We start from the raw sequence: 20,822 nt of genomic DNA on the forward strand, positions 1-20,822 counted from the left end.
GTGTGCTTTCTGGTGCACCTGTTATTATGGATCTCTCATAGATATGATTCTATTGAAGGATCTGTAAAAATAAGAAGTCTTGAACAGCCCCATTCACAAGCAGCCATGCAAGGGGGTTATAAGGCTCCGTGAAAAATATGGCCATTAAAAATGGATAAAACTGTAAATTTTTAACATGTGTCTTCCATTAGCGTGTCACTTATTTTTCAACAGTTTTCTGGCCATGTATCAGATTTTAACATCTGTTTTGCATCAGATTGTTTATGTTATTATATGTACCCATTGACCCCAATTCTTCAAAAAATGGACATGTATGGAATGATAAAAAAAAATGTTCACTGTCATCGGCACAGGGCTTTAAGGAAAAGAATACTGAGACTTATGTCGAAGACTGACTTTACTGTATACCTATAATTTTGTGAGCAAACCGTTTGCTGAATATTTTCCCAGTTTATGTTCATATCATCTGTTCCAGCACCCGCAGCTTAGTACCCAACGTTTCTGGTCGTTATAGCACACTTTGCATTTGCCCTTGAGGCTGTGGACATGTGCAGCAAGTACCCTTCCGGTATCCATTACTTTTACTGTTTTGCCATTCTGCCAGGAGTAACTGTGCAACAGTGAACATATAGCTGAGAAAAGTCCAAGGACCATAATATAGGAGATTTGGGACATAGTTTGTAACCTCGATTAACACATAGGCTACTTTTAATACCGGTAAATGACATGGCTTCATGATTGTTATGGATTTATGTTCATATACTATATTAAACTGCTCTTGACAGCAGCATTATCTCAGTTAATCCATTTGCTGATAAAACCAGGTCTGTTATCTTTCTACGTAAACACTCAGCTAACCCTCAGTCCATTCTGTACATGCATTTGCATATTATCTGATCTGCTCCAGGCAGTGCTGACACACTGGATGGGAAAACACCTTTAATCCAAATTGGCAGTTTGGCAATTTTAAACATTCTGGGAAAAAGAAAATCAAATTTGTCACAAAATTCTAAAACAACGAGAGCTATGAAGGTAGCCGGAAGTCACAGACTTCTTCTCAAGCGGAGCTGAGGGGATCATCGTCGCCAACAACACACTCATTATACGGCATCACAGAGAGCTGCTGAGGTGCCTGAACAATCCCAGGCACAGTGCGAGGAACAAGTTCAGCAGTAGGCCAGCTTGAGAGCTGCAGAAACACCGGAGCAGGCGGATCATCGACACCAACAACACACTCATTATATGGTGTCCCAGCGAGCTGCTGAGATGCCGGAACAATCACAGGCACGGCGTGAGCAACAAGTTCAGCAGCAGGACAGCTTGAGAGCTGTCAAATGCCAGAGCAGGCAAACCATCGACGGCAGCAATTTGCTGAATATAGGCGGATCATCGACGCCAACAACACACAGACGAACGTTTCTGTTTGAGGGGGTCCCCAAGGGGACTCTCCAAACCGGAACGCAGATGTGAATGGGGCCTAAGTTGTCTGAAAAGTTAGTGACTACTTAAGAGCGAGAATTAAGCTGCTGGCCCTTGAGCAGGGGACGCTTCAAAGGTGAGATATGTCTTCATGGTATATAATGTCCTGTGTAGATACCATTTTTGAACTTATTTTCACAACCCCTTTAATCATCACAAAATTTAGAACTAGAAATGAAAGAGAAAATAGTCGCTACACTTTATAGATCAATTTACAAAAGCAGATCTTTTTCTAGGAAAATCCTTAACTGTTACCCAAATGTAATACTGTATTTTCAGGAAACCCTTGTGATCCCCTTTACTGAATCTGCTTCTATATTCCCAGCGTCATATAATGTTACTCTACCAAATTGCACATAAACCCCTCAAGTCTTTTATGTTTGTTTTGCCAGTCAAGGAGAATATTGGAGTTTGGTTTTAATTAGCAGAGCTGGAAATGATTCGTCATTGTGGTTTTAGCCTGTGGTCTGCTGACCTGAACCCAAAAATATACCATTCAGAAGCATTTCTGCACGTTTGCAATGTATGGCCTGACATTTTACATTACGTCAGACAAAAAGAAAAAAAATAACAGCTGCAGATGGGTTTAGAAAGGTAGTCACAATTATAATTCATATTTATGCTGGGTACAATGTATCTCTATTCGATTGCAAGAAGTGCAGAGTACTAACACTAAATTTATGGCCCATCGCAACGGGCATAGCAGGGGATCGGTGAGTTAATTATGACCTTTTTTTTTGCATTTTTGTCATATTGGTTTAGCTGTTTTAAGCCCTACAGAGTGGGCTGCAGCAAAAAAGCGCTGTTGGAAAAAAACGCAGCAGAAACTCATTGCATTTTTTACTCTGCGGACTTTCTGCTTCCATTATACCTATAGGGAAACCGCCAGTATTTCCGTAAATATAATTGACATGTTGCAATTTCCAAAACCGTGACCCTTTTGGAAATTGCAGAATTTCTGCTGCGTGTGTTCTTCTGCAGTGTGTGGATGGGATTTGCTATGCTTATGTAGCGCCCCTCAGAGCGTGTCACTACAGATGTTATCTTATGTGATCTACACTGTGTACTGTGAAGGTATAGTGAGATCCAGACAACCTGTTAACACATATAAAGTACCACAGACATTGCCCCTTTAGGAAGAGGCCCCTTGGAGTTCCAGGTCAGAGTGTAGGAGAGAGGAGAGGTGTGTGGAGGTGCAGGGTGTGCTGCAGCCGCATGGTGTGCACAGCACAGGAGGCCGTGGACCTGCAGAGGTGAGACAAGACCTTGCAGGGACGGAGCTGCAGTCAAAGGACCATCAATTCCTAACTTGTGTGTGAAACACTAAGAACATTGAGAAACTCACTGGACTGAGGCCTAGTGAATGCAAGATTCCTGGAGGCTCAGTAACATACAGAGTTGGGGTGAGTGTGTGCATCCAGCATCCCAAAGAACTCGCGTTACCTGCTGTACAGAAGGGGGATCTACCCAGTTGTACTTAACCTCTGAGCACCTGGAACCCAGAACCAGAGGAAATCTATTACAGCAGTGGAAGACTGAATCATACTGGTGGTAAAAGGGAAGACTGGCATCTCACTATACTGGAGCAAGGTGAATCCTCCTGTAACGTCTGTTATCTCCTGCTGACTACAGAAGTAAACCGAAAGTGTTTGGTTAACCCCTGTCTGGACTGTGTTCTTTCATCGCTCCTCTGTTACTCCTCCTGGAAATCATCCCTTCCTCACCTATATCATCTGGCCCTGGGACCTGATCTGGTTGGGGAGGGTATAACATCTGGCACTGCATCACCACCTATTCCCAGAGGCCCTGCCTACAGTGCCCGTCTTCACCAAGCCGAAACCCCAACTGGCATCACGACAAACTTTTATTTTTCTTTATTGTTTTTCTTTAATCCATTTTTGCTTAAAACTCCCCTTCTTCAAGGCGCTGCCGCCCCCGGTTGTCGGGCCTGCTCGCACCGTGAATCCACAGAGGCCGAGCCGGGGCGACTCACATAGGCCCCACGTTGTGGAAAAACTGCATTTTTATTTATTTTTTTTTGCAGACATTATTTGATTTATTTTTATCCAATGTTAGGAGTAAATTCAGCAGAACAGAGCAGTAGAAGAGCTTATATTTCTCATTCCTTTTGAGGCCACTCCTGGCTATGGCTTAAAAAAACTGAGAAACTGCTCTTTTGTTGCAGATTTTGAAGCATTTCTTGAGCCAAAATCAAGAATTTCTTATAAGGAATCTTATTCTCTTATATTTACCATTTGCGAAATCTACTCCCGGCTTTGGCTCAAAATAGAGCAGCAAAATCTGCAACATAAAAAGCGGCTTTTCTGCAACGAGTGGCCTTGGCTTTAGGCTAAATAAAATAGACACAACTTGTCCATCTTGACAGTGTGAACAATATAAGGTGATGCTCTGGTTTGGAGCCACCTTATATATTACATCACAGAGTTGCATAACTGACTGTGCCCGGATGTAATGTTATCTAGGATCATGAATCTTGCCTCAAGGATTTCGAGGAATTCACATTTCACCAGGCTTCCTTACAAATTGTACAAGCATAACGCATGCAGGAACCTCCAACCTGTCAATGAGCTCTGACCAAGCCTGTTATGATGCCTTTAAGCGCAACACAACAGTCTCTGTGAGCACCGCGCTGATAGAGAATGGCCATTTATAGCCTAAGGCCCCACAAAACCGCAACGGTTTTGGAATATTTTTTTTGCAATGCATGAATGGGACTGGCATTATTATGCTTGTGAACTACGGCCGTCGATGTAAGGATACGGTATATCCATGAATTGCTCCAAACCAGGGCCTTACATTTCTAATGATGACGCCACCTTAGGAGATTATCTTAAACACTATGAAATGGAAAGCAGATGTGACAAGACTTACCGCAGTGCAGCGTTGAATCTCTCTGTATTACATTTGTGTAGTAGATCCATTTTTCGGTTTTCCACTGTATAACAGTCCCATCTTTGCACGTCTGAAGTAAGGAAGATTGTACTGAGTTCCACATCCTAAACATGTAGATCTCTCCGACCAACCCAACAGATATAGAGGAATTAGCTTCTTTATTCTGCGGGCACCCGAGGAACACCCCACCGCCGCCGGCCAGTTTGTGGTTATTCTCCAGTTTGCGTCTGACTTTTTGAGTACCATCGAGATAAAATCCCATGGATTTACTGTCGCCATCCCACATAATGCAGATCTCGTACCAAGTCTGTAGGTTTAGCTTTTCAATCACATTTATTTGAGTGCCAAACATCCATATTGTCAGGCTGCTGCTATCGCCAAAGACGCCGAATTCATAGACAGAAGAATTAGGTAGCTGGTATGTAAAGGCAGTCCAGGGATCTGAAGACGCCAGCTTTATGTAGGTGCACACAGTAAACTTGGTCAGATCAGGATCAGGGATACTTGAAGTCATAATATCCAAGCATGGTGAAGTGAAGACAGCCTTGTGGTCGAATTTAGCAGCATGAGCTAAAAAACAAAATGTAGAGAAGTAAGGACAATGTGCATTTTTTTTTTTTTTTTTTTGCATAAAATAGAATAAAATCATAGATAATCCTGACTAAGGCCTGCCATATACATGACCGCCCTTTCGAGGAGTCTTCCAACTGGATATGGACAGGGACTTTCTTGACAAGGCAAACCCTTTAATGCTTTGTGTGTAGTAAAAGCAATCACATTTTGAGACCAGTATCTATATCCGTATACAACACTGGAGCAGCATACATTTTTTCCTAGTTTTATGGTATTTTAACGACTGTCTTTTATATATCTGTATCTATTCTGACCACACTAAGCCCCTTGTTGACTAATGCATATTACATCAGTCGTCGGGACACTGCAAAGACTGACACTGGACTATACCATGTACATAACTTTTAGTGACTACTACTACTCTTGACAGAAACAAAACCTTCTGTATCTATATACCACAGCAACATCTGTATCTATATACCACAGCAACATCTGTATCTATATACCACAGCAACTTCTGTATCTATATGCCACGGCAATTTCTGTATCTATATACTATTCGTACACATTCTTAAACATTGAAACTGCAACCCCAAGAAGGACAAGCTGTAAGGGAGCCTTCACACGGAGTAAACGCGCGTGTATTTTTGCAAAATACACGTGTAAAAATACATGTGTAAAAATAAGACTTCTATTGACTTCAATGACATTTTAGGGTGCATTCACGAGATATAATGTTCCGCGCGATGTGGCACGTATACGGCGTGTGCGAGTTTGCATGCCGCATACGCTTCCATTGATTTCAAAGGGAGTTAGGATCATATACGCCGCGTTATTTTGCGGCCATGATTTTGCAGCCGCAAAATAACGCAGCGTATACGATCTTAACTCCATTGAAATCAATGGGAGCTTTTACGGCACGCAAACTCTCACACGCCGTATACGTGGCAGATTACGCGGCACGTTACATCGTGTGAACTCCCCCTTACAGGCGTATTTTTACACGTGTAAAAAATATTGAAATCAATGGGAGTCTTATTTTTACACGTGTATTTTGCAAAAATACACCTGCATTTACGCCGTGTGAAGGCTCCCTAAGATTGATATCTGTATATCATCTGTGCTTCTCACTGACCCGACCCATACATTGATGCAATGGACCAAGGTATAGGACTTGCTCCATATTTTGTGACTCTTCACTACGGCCCAGACACAAAAACTACAGCTGTGTGTAAGGGCCGATAGAAATGAATGGGTCCATAATATGATCTGCAATTGCAAATCCAAATTAGGACAGTAGCCTAGGGTGAGAGATATCAGCATTGCTCAATGTTGTATGTCCCACAAATGGGAATGACAGTGCAAGGTGTGTGGAGGCAAACCAGATCATCTGACTGGAAGAATCACGTATAGTGATAGTCATATTCTGTGCTACAAGTGAATTGGGTATCATGTCCCAAGCCTAGAATGGCTACAAGCCAGATATCCAGCTGCAGACGTTGCATTGACCTCATACCTCCACTCTCACAGGCTATTATGGTGCACAGCAAAACACATTATAGTCAATGGGGTCCGGGGGTTTTCCGTGGGTAAGCACTTTTTAAGCTGATTGGGTTTCCATTTTTCAGGTCCCCAAACAGATCCAAATAGTGAACCTAGAGTAACATGTTTATCGGATCCTGTGATTTCCATAATCCCACGACTTTTCCTTCTTGATTCAGTTTCAGTGTTGAGGAGTCATAATATCTAGTGAACTGATCTAGTTTACGCCATGAATACCATAAAAATAAAGTGACAGTGAGTCTTCACAAAGCCCTTTAGAAATTTCTTCAAATAAGTCAAAGAATCATTCATTCCCCTTCACAGATCTCCAAATGGAAATTGTAGGCCAGTACATTTATTTTAATTTGCCATCGCTGGATCCAAAAGCCACAAGCATGGTAACTGAATGCTATAATTTCCTTTAAAAATGTGATGCTTGGGCGCCTTCCAAGTGATGACAAATTCTAATTAAGCACAAAAATTTCAGTTTTTTTATAGATTTATTCAGAAAAATATATTGAAATAAGTATCCAAATTTTTAGAAAAACAGTTCCCAATGTAAAAAAAAAGTTATTATATTTTCAGCAGAACTTTCTTATTTTCTCCCACTTACATATGATGACCGCAGAAATACATTGCGGTTTTTCCTGCAGCGCTTTTCTCTGAATGTCTGCAGATAACCTCATCTCTTTCGTGCATGACACGGTTGAAGTCTTCAATACAACCTGCTTTTATTGGTTGGAATCTCAATGCTCTAGTGAATATCAGACGCTCCCAGGCTCTGGGCCTTCCTCTTAGGCCTGAGCAGAATACCCAATGCAGGGCGGCCACACGGATACTACCACTGTTATGCTAATCTCTGTCCTTATGTTATTTATTCTTGGTCCTTCTGACGGGAACCTGACAAGGCTTGCTTGCCGGGCCCTAATATGGTTTGTCTTTTGCTCGACTCCCGATATTTACCCTTACCCCCCCCCCCCCCCCGTTTTTATTTTTCCCCTCTGCTTTTCTTCCTCTCCTCTAGTTCTCCTTTCCCTCCACTTTCACTCTTTCTTCCTCTTCTCCCTCTTCTTCTTAAAGATTCCGTACCTTTGTTGGTTTAGGTCAGTTTGGGGTTCTCCCCTCCGGTCTGCTTTGCTTTTTTTTGTATTTTTCTGTACTATTGGTCTATTTCAGGCCTTGTTGTATTGTTAGAAAATTGCAACAAAAATTTAAATTGCAAAAAAAGTCTGCAGAGGTTTCCTTTCTGTTTCTATTATACCTAAAGCGAAACCACTGGCGTTTCCGTAGATAAAATTGACATGCTACAATTTCTGAATCTGCAACGATTTTGGAAATCACACCATTTCCGCTGCACATATTTTTCTGCATTGTGTGGATGAGATTCGCTAGAATCCCATTCACTTTGCATTGACTGTAAGAGGCAGACATTTTTTCCGTAACCGTATTTCATTTAGAATGTCAAACGTTTCACTTCTCTTTCGTCCTACATGAAATGTCGCCTGAATCCTTATGTTAGATAACCCTCAAGCAGTCAATGACGTTGTTCCCTACAGGTGCAGTAACTGCGTGTTCAGAAAAGATAAGTTTAGACATCCTGTACACGCTGCGAAGTATCTACCCACCCACAATAACTCCAGCTTTACACCAAAAGCTGCCACATTCCTTTCTTAGTCACGTATTTTGAAATCTACCTTCTATTGTCTGCAGACGTGACATTGTATATTATTAGTCTTGCTTACCTCTGTCCTTACTTTACAGACAGGAATAACCATACACACCTGCTTCTAGGCACAAATAGGTGTATACTATATAGATAAGCTAGGTGACGGGTTATGTGACAACACCATTTCCTGGAACTGAAATCGAGTTTATCTAGCCACCAACATTTTTGTAAGGTGAGTTGGGATGCAAGCACTGGCACAAATATTACATAGATCTGTCCCTGGGGCTATACTCTGAGAATCGAGACGCTGGACAAAGTTCAAGAAGATACTAAGTGCCGAGCTGCACTTACACTCCTTGAAACTCCCCTTCAGAGTCCAGCACTGTACATTCTTCATATGGGTGTAAACAGAAAAACTGATATTTGTACTTTCTATATACAGATTGGTATTCACTCATGTAAGTCATAAACACTTATCCTACAAAAAAAACAATAGCCAACAAACTGTATTAGGCTGAGGGTCTCATGTGGGGTAAACGCCGCGGGTTTTCCCACCCAAAAGATGGCTTTTACACAGAGTCGGTTATAAATGTGTCGGCATCCACAGAACTAAACACTAATAATCTTTGTATACATCACAGGCGAGTGCTGTGGATCTTTGCTAGAATATATCGATGGCGGACACCTTGTCACAAGGACCCTGATCACTCCAAGGAGCGCCCGACAAGCCCATGTGCAGCCAGAGAGCAAACACTTCTCCTTGTGCCTAACTATTCATAAAGCTATATTATCTTGAAAATGCCGGGTAAGTCGTAGTATTTTGCACACGGTTGGCATTTCCTACGCTAGCCTTGACCCCCTATGGGGTGTGGAGATGAGCCTAATTTAATAAACTGGTTCCTTTACTGGCCACCCTCCCTGCACCAAAAATGAATCTGGGAAGCCATGTCCCTTTCTGCTAACCTTTGACCCTGCCAAAAAAAAAATGCATAACAACAGATTCTGCAGTAAAACCAATTCATTCCCCCCATGTTTTCTTTGAATCTGTTACATTTCAGAGTAGAACTTGTAAAGAGGAAGTCTACGCTGTAATCCTGCCATTGTTCAGGGTGGAATAAAACTGATGACAGGTTGCCTTTAATCTCCTTTGCATGCCATATTTGCTTAAGATAGCTTCTAAGATGACAAAAACAGAACGTCTTAAGATGGTGAACTTGCACATCTTACCTATTTCTGGGATAGTCAGAATACACATCAGTATACATAGCGGCTGAATATTCTTTAATTTCACAGGACGATGCTTTGTTTTGTCGATTATTGCACTCTGGAAACCATGGAGCGACATCCTGTAAAACACAAGACACACTAGACATTACCTTCCAATACTGTCAGTCATAAGGGAAATATTTCACAACGAGTATTCGCAGCGCGGGATGAAGAGGAAAGAAAAACATTCTGGGCATAGTTTCACCTTCTTTTATAATGTGGGCATATTAAGTGTTCAATAAAGCGCATGGAGACAAGGGTTAAAATAAACCAATTCCCTGTAGGTTGCTACACTCCTGTTATAGCTCTATAGGCTTGTATCCTACAAAATTGGCCAGAATGGGATATATATATATATATATATATATATATATATATATATATATATATATATATATATATATATATATATATATATCCTAATTCATTGCCTAACAATAGTTTTGTCTTCATTTTTGGAGGACATATAGTCCTTCCTTATCCCGTCAAAATGGAACACCTCAACACAGCCTTCAAATTCTTGGCAATATATAGAAGAAACGGACAAAAAACTCTAAAGGTTACCACATGGAACAATCATCAAATTTTTTCGAGTATGATGATACCAAGTATATATGTTTTTCGTGATAACTGACTCATCTATTACTGCCCAAAGGCAAATGCTATTCAGGTTTAAAGCCTGTCTGCCTAAGGCTAAGTTCACATTACACTCTTCTGCTGCGTCACAGGATAAAAACAACAGACTTATGTGACAATAGAATAAGTGACGCAGGCAGAATACTCCCCTGTCTGTAAAAGACATGACAGAAGATTTCTTCAAAAGGAAGAAAAAGTCCTGCAGCTTCCATCACGTTTTTTTACACACAAGGGGGCTCTGTCTACCTCAGTCATTCTATTGCTGTTTCAGTCCGACATAGGATGAGAGCAACGGACTGTAATGACAGTTGTGTAGACTTAGCCTTACCTGGTATCTATATGGCTTCTGAAAATGGTGGTAAAGTAACCAATAACAAACATTTAGCGTTTTAAGGAAGAGAGTGGCAGGTAGATTATTTTTTTGTGCTTGGGAATCCTCCATTCTGAATGCAGTGGGCACATGATGGAGCCTTGGCATTCTGATAGGATATGCATATTATTCAGTATTCACATCTGTGTTTGGTATTTCGTTCAGGGAGTCGACTTGGGTATCCCAGAATGGAAAGCTATATGCATTAAAAAGCTGTTAACTAAGAAACATCGCAGACCTCATAGACTATAATGGGGTCCATGTGGTTTCTGCATAAAACTTGCAGAGAGAAAAGTGCTGCTTGCAGGACTTTTCTTTCCGCATGTTTTGTGCGGAAACCGAACGGAAACCACATGGACCCCATTATAGTCTATGGCAGCCGCAGGTTTCCTAAGGTAACCGTTTTTGTAGGCGGATTAGGTTTCCGTTCGGGGGTCGCCAAGTGGACTACCTGAACAGAAACCCATGCGCAGATGAGAACCAGGTCTCAGATTCTGTAACACTGCTGCAAAATCACTAGTGGCTAATGTAGTGGCAGAGATATAATCTAATCCTATCTACACTCTGAAGAAAAAACCCACAACACATAATGTACATTTTTTCTGCATGTTCCAGCATGGTTTTCAACCTTTGCCACTGAAAGTGAAACTTTTGTAAGATTTTGCTAATTAAATAAGGCCGTAGATAATATTTGTAGGCTTTTTATAACGGGTAAGGAGTCTGTAAAGTAAATTTTATGCATTTATATGAGCTACAGAGTTAGGAAGCGGCAAAAAAATGATATTACAGTATAATAAACCCTATGATACAAAGCTCTTGTCTATGGGAGAGCTTACAATGGTTTTGAGTATGCACTTTGCCCATTATATCTGATGTTTTTGTGTGCTGGGCGTATTCAGCCCTGTGTAATAGGATCAACAGGAATGAGCACTAAATAGATGATTAATAAAAGAGACAAGCTTAGCTGGAGGAGCTCGAATAAAGATTTTGGAAGACTCCCACGGCTGGTGTCATCGCCGGCTTGAGTCCTTCAGCAGACCAGGACAATGAGTGTCTATTACAGGTGTATTGTGCTCTGGACTGCGCAGGGTCACACAGGATACAGGATGCGAGCACAGAATACGCCACTCGCTCTCCTCCTCTCATTAAAAATAAAAGGTTTATTATATCCCTCTTCTAAGAACGCTTTAACATTGATAAAGAGCATAATAAAGGGCTGACATAACCCTGTTATTAACCAAAGCAATACACCATTCACTGGAGGTCTAAACGTATTATCTTCTTTAGAATATCTATACAGGAATGGGAAAAAAAGTATATACAATAATACCATCTCATTACTGGATTATCAGCGAAGTGGTAATTTTATGGCCCTTATTATAATCCCAGTCTTTACCCATGAGTCAATGGAAAAAACAAATTTAGGTGAAAGTCCATAGACGTCATAGAGTCTGGAGGAGCACTGGCTCCTTAAGGGTAAGTTCAGGATTTTGAGGTCGTATCCGCCTCAAAATCCTGACCAAAAAGACAGCTCCCATTAAAATCAATGGGAGCCGGTCAGTTCTCTTTTTTGGGAGCGGTTTGTTCCGGCTCCCGGAAAAAAGAAGCAACATGCTCATTCTTTCAGGTGGACGTCTCAAGGTGAAGACACTCCCTCCCGACTAGGTCCATTCATTTAGGCCTAATCCGGAGCGGAGTACGCGACTAGATGATGGTTACATTCCACGGCATCCAGTCCCAGCTACCCGTATTTTGGTCCACAACCTGAAGTGGCCTCTGCCTCAGGTTCCGGACCAAAAAGCCCTGTGTGAACCCGGCCTTAGGAGTCTGCCTTTGCAGGACATCTTTGGGTGTACAGGGTCTTATAGACTATACCTGCTTTGCTAAGAATTATGGGCAAAGAATATGCAAATAGGTTTTCCTTGATGGAAAAAGGAATATTTGCTCTAGTGCCACCTTTTGGATGTGTTTGCCCTCTGCACACAATGACACCTACAGCAACTTTTCAGCAAACCTTCCATAAATGAACAGAAAAATGTTTCTCAACATAAAACTGCAAAGAATTTCAACATCCCTCCATCACAGTACATAGTATTGTCATAAATTTCAGATAATCTGGTGAAATCCATGTGCACATGGAAAAAGATTGATCAATATTGGATATTCGCGATCTATAAGCCCTCAGATAACACTGCATTAAAATCAGGCATGAATGGGTAATGGGAATCTCTGCATGGGATCAGTCACACTTTTGAAAATCACTGCTTGCGAACACAGTTCATCACACAATCCACAAATGCAAGTTAAAGCTGTAAGAAGAAGCCATGTAGTAAAACAATCCACAAATGCCCCATCTCCTCTGGGTCAAAGGTCACTTAAAATGGAACTGCACAAAATGAAAAACTGTTCTGTGGACACAAGAATCAATATTAGGCTCCATTCACACGGAGTAACGCCAGGCGTTTTTTGTGCTTATTTTGTGCTTATTTTTACGGCTGTAAAAAGACGTTTCCATTGAGTAAAAAAACGGACGCAAAAAAACGGATGCAAAAAACGGACGTAAAAAAACGGACGTATTTTTCTATAGAACTCAATGGAAACGTCTTTTTACAGCCGTAAAAATAAGCACAAAATAAGCACAAAAAACACCTGGCGTTACTCCGTGTGAATGGAGCCTTAGAAATTCTTTATGGAAACCAAAGACGCCGTGTCCTGCGGACTCAAGAAGAGAGGGACCATCCAACTTGTTATCAACACTCGCTTTAAAAGGCGGCATATCTGAAGCTATGGGGTTGCAGTAGTTCCTATGGCATGAGCAGCTTACACATCGTGACACAATCATAGCTGGGCTTACAGGTTTCAGAACAATATATACTCCCACGCATACAATGTTTCTTTCAGGGAAGGTCTTGAATTTCAGCATGACAAGGCTAAAAACACATATTAGATCCATCACACTAACACATACCTCCCAACCGTCCCGATTTCCACGGGACATTCACGATTTCGGTGTCCTGTCCCGCGGTCCCGGTTGGCGGGAGGTATGTCCTGATTTCAACTCAGATCTGCGTCCAGAGGACGCAGATCTGAGTTGAATACATACGCGACTAAAGCAAGGAGCTGTCACAGTTCAGCTCCTTGCTTTGCTGCAGCGCTCCAACTAGTGGATGTGTAAGCGCGATGTGATGACGTCACATAGCGCTTACAACTCTGTAAGTGAAACTGCGGAGAGAGCGGCAGGGGAGCAAGGAAAAGGTGAGTATAAGTGTTTTTTTGTGTTAAACATTAAGGTGGAACATAATGAAGGGGGTCCATGAAACTGGGGGCAGATAAAGGGGGGGAAACGGCATGAATCTGGGGGAAGATGGGGGACATGAATCTGGGGGCAGTGATGGGGGGACATGATTCTGGGAGCAGAGATGGGGGGGACATGAATCTGGGGGCAGAGATGGAGGGGACATGAATCTGGGGGCAGAGATGGGGGGGACATGAATCTGGGGGCAGAGATGGAGGGGACATGAATCTGGGGGCAGAGATGGGGGGACATGAATCTGGGGGCAGAGATGGAGGGGACATGAATCTGGGGGCAGAGATGGAGGGGACATGAATCTGGGGGCAGAGATGGGGGGGACATGAATCTGGGGGCAGAGATGGAGGGGACATTAATCTGGGGGCAGAGATGGGGGGACATGATTCTGGGAGCAGAGATGTAGGGACATGAATCTGGGGGCAGAGATGGGGGGACATGAATCTGGGAGCAGAGATGTAGGGACATGAATCTGGGGGCAGAGATGGGGGGACATGAATCTGGGGGCAGAGATGGGGGGACATGAATCTGGGGGCAGAGATGGGGGGACATAAATCTGGGGGCAGAGATGGGGGGACATAAATCTGGGGGCAGAGATGGGGGGACATAAATCTGGGAGCAGAGATGGGGGGGACATGAATCTGGGGGCAGAGATGAAGGGACATGAATCTGGGGCAGAGATGGGGGGACATGAATCTGGGGACAGAGATGGGGGGACATGAAACTGGGGGAGAGATGGAGGGGGGGCATATAATTTACGGGTGACTGTAGAAGGATTATACTGTGGGGGGGAACATGGAAAATGAATGAGAATGGGCGGAGTCAATATAAAAGTGGGGGGGACTAAATTTGTTCCTCTTTTAGTTCTTGAAAAGTTGGGAGGTATGCTAACATGATGTTGCAGAAGAAGAGTCCGGGTGTTGAAGTAGCAGCCTGCAGTCCAGATCTTTCAGCAATATAAAATATCTGGCAATGAAGATCTAGGACTTTTGAACAGGTACATCAGACAAGAACTGGATAACTTTCCTCTATAAAACCCCAGCAATAGGTCTCCTCACTTCCCAGACATTTACAGACCTCATCTCACACAATGGTAGAGATTACCCTGTCCCAACTTTTTTAAGCGTTGCGGCCATCATTTTTTTTCCAATGAAATCGAAACATGTCTAACTTCACCTTCCAATATGTGTTCTAGGTTCAATCGTGACTAAAATATTGTTATATGAGATTTCCAAATCATTACGTTCTTGTGTTCTTTACATTTTACACAGCGTGAAAATTTTTTGGAATTGGGGTTGTATATCTTATCAGAGGAAAATGCCTCTATCTGCTCTTATTAAGGTAGTTTGCCTGCTCCTCCTTCCTCTGCTCAAATGACTTTCACTCTGAAGATCCCTGCTAGATCCCTCTCATACAGACTTCATGGCGGGGGAGGAGTAAGCAGGAAGTGTAGCAGAGAAGAGAAGAAAGACAGGCTTACGCTAGGTTCACACTAGTGTCCAAAGTTTCCTTTCTTTAGCCTCGCTTGGGGACCTGAAAAACGAAAACCTTCTCTGCTTAATAAGCAGTTAGCTGCGGGCCCCATAGACTATTATGGGCTTTGCCAGGTTTCTGCCTGTAGTGATATAACTACTAGAAATAGTGATATTCCTCCTGTATACACACTGTACTAGTGATTTGTGCAAAGTTTGTTTCTATGAAATATTCTGTATAACGTGGACTGTGACCAAACATGAAAATCAGAGGTAAGTGTCACAAAACCATTGGATATGTTGAAGTTAATAACAGGAAACAGAACTTCCACACTGGATACACACATGGTAATAGGAAAAAACAAATGTTATGTTATACAGTATACAATACTTCTACAATAAGGAAATGGGCACACTGTGTACCCAAAATATATCAGCCTTGGTAATACAGTCAATCAATAGGAACCTTTATTGTTTACTTTCAGTGGATAAAAATCTAGCCATGATCAGGTGAAGAAATTTACTAAAATCAAATAATGCTTCATCTTACCTTATGTTACACCTCTCTATTACTAATAAATCATTCTGAAACTGGTCACAATTTGGAATCATTTATGTAACTAGTTATTTTGTAATGTCAAGGCAAAGCACCAGACAGTAATCTCTACAATACGCTGACAAACAGAAGCTGTAAAAAAAATAAAATTTAAAAAAAGGAGAAAAGGGTGGACTTGGCTAAAAACTGGGTTTTGCGACTTTCTAACGGGCTTTGTTTTTACGGTATTCTCTGTGCAGCCAAAGGGACACATCACCTGTATTCAATGGGTCGGTACAGTCCAGGGATACCAAATTTATATATTTTTACATTTTAACCCCTTATTCTGACACCCATAACGTTTTTAGACTTTTGCATAAGGCGTCTTTTTTTCTTTTTTTTTGCAGGGCCAGATGTACTTTTTATTTATACCAATTTGGGCACTCTAGTAAAGTCTGAAGACCTGGCGTTTTCACACTCTAGTAATAAGTAATGTGTATGTGTTTCACTTTAATGTTTTTACTTTTAGGGCTAGTTCACACGGGGTTCTGCAATGACACATTCCGTCGCGGCTTTCCTCTCTCCGGATTAGGACCAAATGAATGGACCTAGTCCACAGGGTGGTGTCATAAGGCGAATCCGCCTGAAGAAAGGGTAGCTCGCTTCTTTTTTCAGTGATCAGGAAAAAAACCGCTCGAGGAAAAGGAAATGAGCGGCTCCCATTGATTTCAATGGGAGGTGTTTTTTTGACCAGGATTTTGACGCGGATTCCGCGCCATAATCCTGACCATTTTGCCCCTGTGAATTAGCCCTTACTTGTGTGCTAGGGAAGGGGGGGGAGATTTGAATTTTTTCATTCTATTTATGTTTTTGTACCCCAGGGGGTCTGATCACTAATACAATGCATTGCAATGCTTTGTAAAATTGCAACTCGTGCAATACACAGTGCTTTATATACAATTCTATGCCACTCAAGCCTGGAAGTCTTCAATAGGCTGTCAATGACAACAGATCGCAGTCCCTGGATCTCGTTCTGGGTGGCAGCAATTCACCACAAAATAGCGGCGCCTATGCATAAGCGGGAAATTTGAAATGTACTGAGTGCTCAGGAATGGTGGGGGCTAGAGAAAAAAATTCAACTGCACCAGAATCAGTGAAGCAACGACTAGTAAAGAATAAAAAGTGATTGAACTGGTGGAGGTGGTGAAAGGTCCTGTTTATTTGTCTGGAGAGATCCTCTGTGCGAAGTTGTACAAAAGAACTGTTATAAGCATTGGCAAGTCAGTGCAAGTCATGTATTTACTGTACATGATAGACGGCCTAGTAACACTTATTCTTGTAAAGCTCAGTCATATCGCATTATGAATGTGAAACAAACTGGATATTATTACACACGGTACACTATTACATGATGTACAGGAGGGGCAGTAGAAAAGCTACAGCTTTACCTCTACGCATACTAGCAGGGAACCATTGACACACTAACCATTGACAAGCACAATAAAGCAGCTAAACAAACCAACAATTAGCTATTGACCAAATGACCCGACCTTCCTGAGTACTTTTACAGCCAAGTGAGGCTAAAGAAAACATGAAAAAATACTTTTGTAGGGGGAGGAGGCATTGGCCAGGAAATTGGACAACCCTGTGAAAGGTTTAAAATTTGACGCAACGCCGAAGGCCCAAAGTTATTATGGGACAATGGTCTAGGGGGCTACTATAGTCTGGGGTATCTTTTCAAATTTTTGCAAAGGTGTTCATAATGTCCTATAGCGGTGAAGGGGGATTTATATGGATTTCAGAAAGTGGTGAAGCAAAGTAATTTATTTTTTATTTTTTTTAAAAGAAAAGGGTTAAATTTTCTTTCATTTTTTTCCCCCCATAGACTAGGTCCGATGTAGGTTATGACACCGTAACGCCACTTGTTAAGAAATTACACTATCAAGCCCTGACATCAAAGGGCGCAAAGTTTATCAGCCTACACTGTAATGGGGTCGGGACCCTTCTTCAGCACAGCGTGCCACTGACATCGCTTCTATCACCACCCTACAGTTACTTCCTACTGTCGGCTAAACGGTCATCAGGATACATTAGTATAGCTATTTAAAAGAAAGGGTTAAACATTAATGAAAAACAGCAAACCAAACATTTATCATACACTGTTTCTGTCTGCACACAAATCTGATCCATGCAACGATGTGAACGAAAAGCAAAGGGAGCGCGTATTGAAAATCAATGAGGCCATTCACCTTCCTTGAGGTGTGCTATCACACTGAAACCTTTGCGCCTTGCGCAGGTTAGTACGGTGCTGTAAAATCTTATATGATAAGGATCGTTTTATTTCTTTAAGAAATTCTGTACATAATGACTTGCATTATAGATTCCACCATTCTGTGCAAGTTGCTGAAATAATGTTATCACTGTGAATATTCCTAGGAGTACAAAATCTTATTTTCAGGCCTTTTCTAGATTCCCACCGTAGTTTACTGCTTTGTTATCCTGGACAATCCTGTTTAGTTCACTTTTGATATAAGCGGATACTGTTTAGGCAAATAGCATCAATTTGCATTACGTTAGCTTTTGTTCTACCAATTTTCCACTTTTTTTTTTTAAACAAAGATACTATGGCAGTCTATGTCATTCTGCCTGTGTAAACAATTAAAATCTAATATAACAAAGGTTATCCCATTCTGTAGCTCCCCCTTGTGCTACCCATTAATGGATTCCACAATTTCTGTACTGTAAGCTGTGAGTTAAGGCCTCCATGAAGCGGACTTGTTTCTCCAGCACATGCCACATATGCTCACTGGACTGACCTCTAGGGAATTTGGAGACCGAGTCAATACCTTGAACTCTCTGTCAAGTTCCTTAAACTATTCCTAATTTTTTTTTTACAGTATGACACCGTGTATTATCCTGCTCAAAGATGACTTCATGCACATGACCAAGTGTTTTCTGATGCTCCAATGCTCCATTGTATTCCAATAAATATAGAGGAGGTCCAATAAAGTATCAGTGCGGAATGGAGGCATCGGAAGACCCTCGGTCGGAATGCACTCCAATGAAATCCGAATGTCATTCGAGTGCCTTCATGGGGAGGGAGTTCCGTTCCATTCCAACGTCATGAAGCAGGATAGAACATGCTCTGTAATCTTTGGATTAGAACACAGTATCAGACCACTATCAGAAGAGCCTCGGTCCTGTGCATGAAGCTTTAGGCCCCATTCACACGGAGCAAGAGGGGGCGGATTTTGGCGCTAAATCCACGTCATAATCTGTCCTCTCACAATAGCGGTCTATGTAGACCGCTAGCTTACTTTTTTCCGTGACCGGCATGTTGCCACTCACAGAAAGAAGAAGCAAGCTGGCCTTTCTTCAGGCAGATTCCGCGGCTGATTCAGCTGCATCATCCGCCTCGCGGTAGCACGCTCCGGTCTAGGCCCATTCATTTGGGCCTACTCAGGCCCGGAGTGCCGCAACTGTTGGAAGTCGCAGCAGGCGTATTTTGGTCCTATTCTGACGTGGCTTCCTGTGTCAAAATCAGGATCAAAATACGCCCCCCTTTACCCATGTGAACTAACCCTTAAAGTTTCTGAGTGAAATTTGCCCAGAACATTGCACTGCCTCTGCCAGCCACTGCCTTCTTCCCATAGTGTATCCAGGCGCCATTTGTTCACTATATGGTCCACAGCATTGGTCAATAGTTGAGTTTTGATGCTCATGTGCCTACTGTATGCATTATTGGAAGTTTGGGGCCCTGCAGGAAGCCAGCAGCGGCAGGAGCGATGCTGCTATTGCGGGAAGGGGGGGGGGGGAGGCTGCTATTGCGGGGAGGGGGGAGGGAGGAGTGGAATAACAGCATCGCTCCTGCCGCTGCTGGCTTCCTGCAGGGCAGGAGCGTAGTGATGTCTCAGGCCCCAGCACCTGTGCCGGCGTCTAACCCTCCCCGGCATCCGCCTTTCTATTACAGGGTCTGTATTGCGGCCACATTCGGACTATAAGACGCACCCTTCTTTCCCCCCAAATTTGGGGGGAAAAAAGTGCGTCTTATAGTCCGAAAAATACGGTAATCACTTCTGTGATCATATGTGTGAACCAGGTGCTGCCTTGTCTGGTTATCAGGACCAGTCCCCACTTCCTCCTGGCTGCTCTGGCAGTCAATAAACTTTAGACAAATATTACAATCATCAGTAGTGACATCACATTCATAGTAGATTGTGGGTAACAACTTAAGTCATGTGTACAATGGATGGCACATGATCAGTACCGCTAATAAAGTGGTTGCAAAAGAGATTATGTTGCTCACACAATTCTGCAAAAGGGTAGTATACCTTTATGAGGTCTCAACTAAAAAAAAAAATTCATTTCAGCACAATTTTTTTTTTATCGGTATAAAAATAAATAGCAATAAAATACTTTGGAAAACCCCTTTAAGAACAATGAGCTAACAACTGTGTCAGCTTAAGAAGACAGAAAATACATATTTGCACAGGTTGGGTCACATTTTTGAGCATCTTTTACACTGGAAAGATTTTTTTTTTCATCGATGGCTGGAAGAGGCTGCCACTAAGTATATACTGTATATATGTGGATTGAATAGAAGCCATCATCACCGTACACTGTAGCAGCATACAAAAATAACAAACCTCTACCAAATGGTGAGCGCACTGAGAGGTTTATTTCCGTTTTCAGTTTTCATTTTTTATCTCCTTGGACTTTGTTATGTGCAGATTTGGCCACAGATTTCCAATACTGCATTGCAAAAGATAAAACACTCATTGTACTGTAAATCTGTATTGTAACACTAGAGTCTAGATTGGCTTGAGTGGAATTCACACTGCCGTGCAACAAATTTTCAGTGTCTGTATTTGCTTCTTTATTACAATACTCTACAAGGTTAGGTTGGGGAATATACTCAAAATATAGTCTAAGCATTTCTACTCTTATCAGCTCTTATCAGAGATGTCTGGCCGCGCTTTATTCTTCTTTCTACATAAAAATTAAGATGAATCTGGTGTTGACATTGATGGCGGAGTTGGGAGAAATTGCTGTCTCAAGTGTAC

At 42.1% G+C, this 20,822-nt stretch overlaps 1 protein-coding gene across 1 annotated transcript in view; it reads right to left on the minus strand.

Moving 5' to 3' along the window:
• LOC142194036 (uncharacterized) overlaps positions 1 to 20,822 on the minus strand; it is a 64,836-nt gene that overhangs the window by 28,330 nt on the left and 15,684 nt on the right. The window contains exons 2-3 of the mRNA XM_075263064.1: positions 9,401 to 9,519; positions 4,372 to 4,962 (exon numbers count right to left, since the gene is read on the minus strand). Of these exons, the coding sequence (XP_075119165.1) occupies positions 4,372 to 4,962; positions 9,401 to 9,518 (709 nt within the window). The 5' untranslated portion in view covers position 9,519. The remainder of the gene's footprint in view (positions 1 to 4,371; positions 4,963 to 9,400; positions 9,520 to 20,822) is intronic.

Source organism: Leptodactylus fuscus, chromosome 2, assembly GCF_031893055.1.
Source record: "Leptodactylus fuscus isolate aLepFus1 chromosome 2, aLepFus1.hap2, whole genome shotgun sequence".
Lineage (NCBI taxonomy): Eukaryota > Metazoa > Chordata > Amphibia > Anura > Leptodactylidae > Leptodactylus > Leptodactylus fuscus.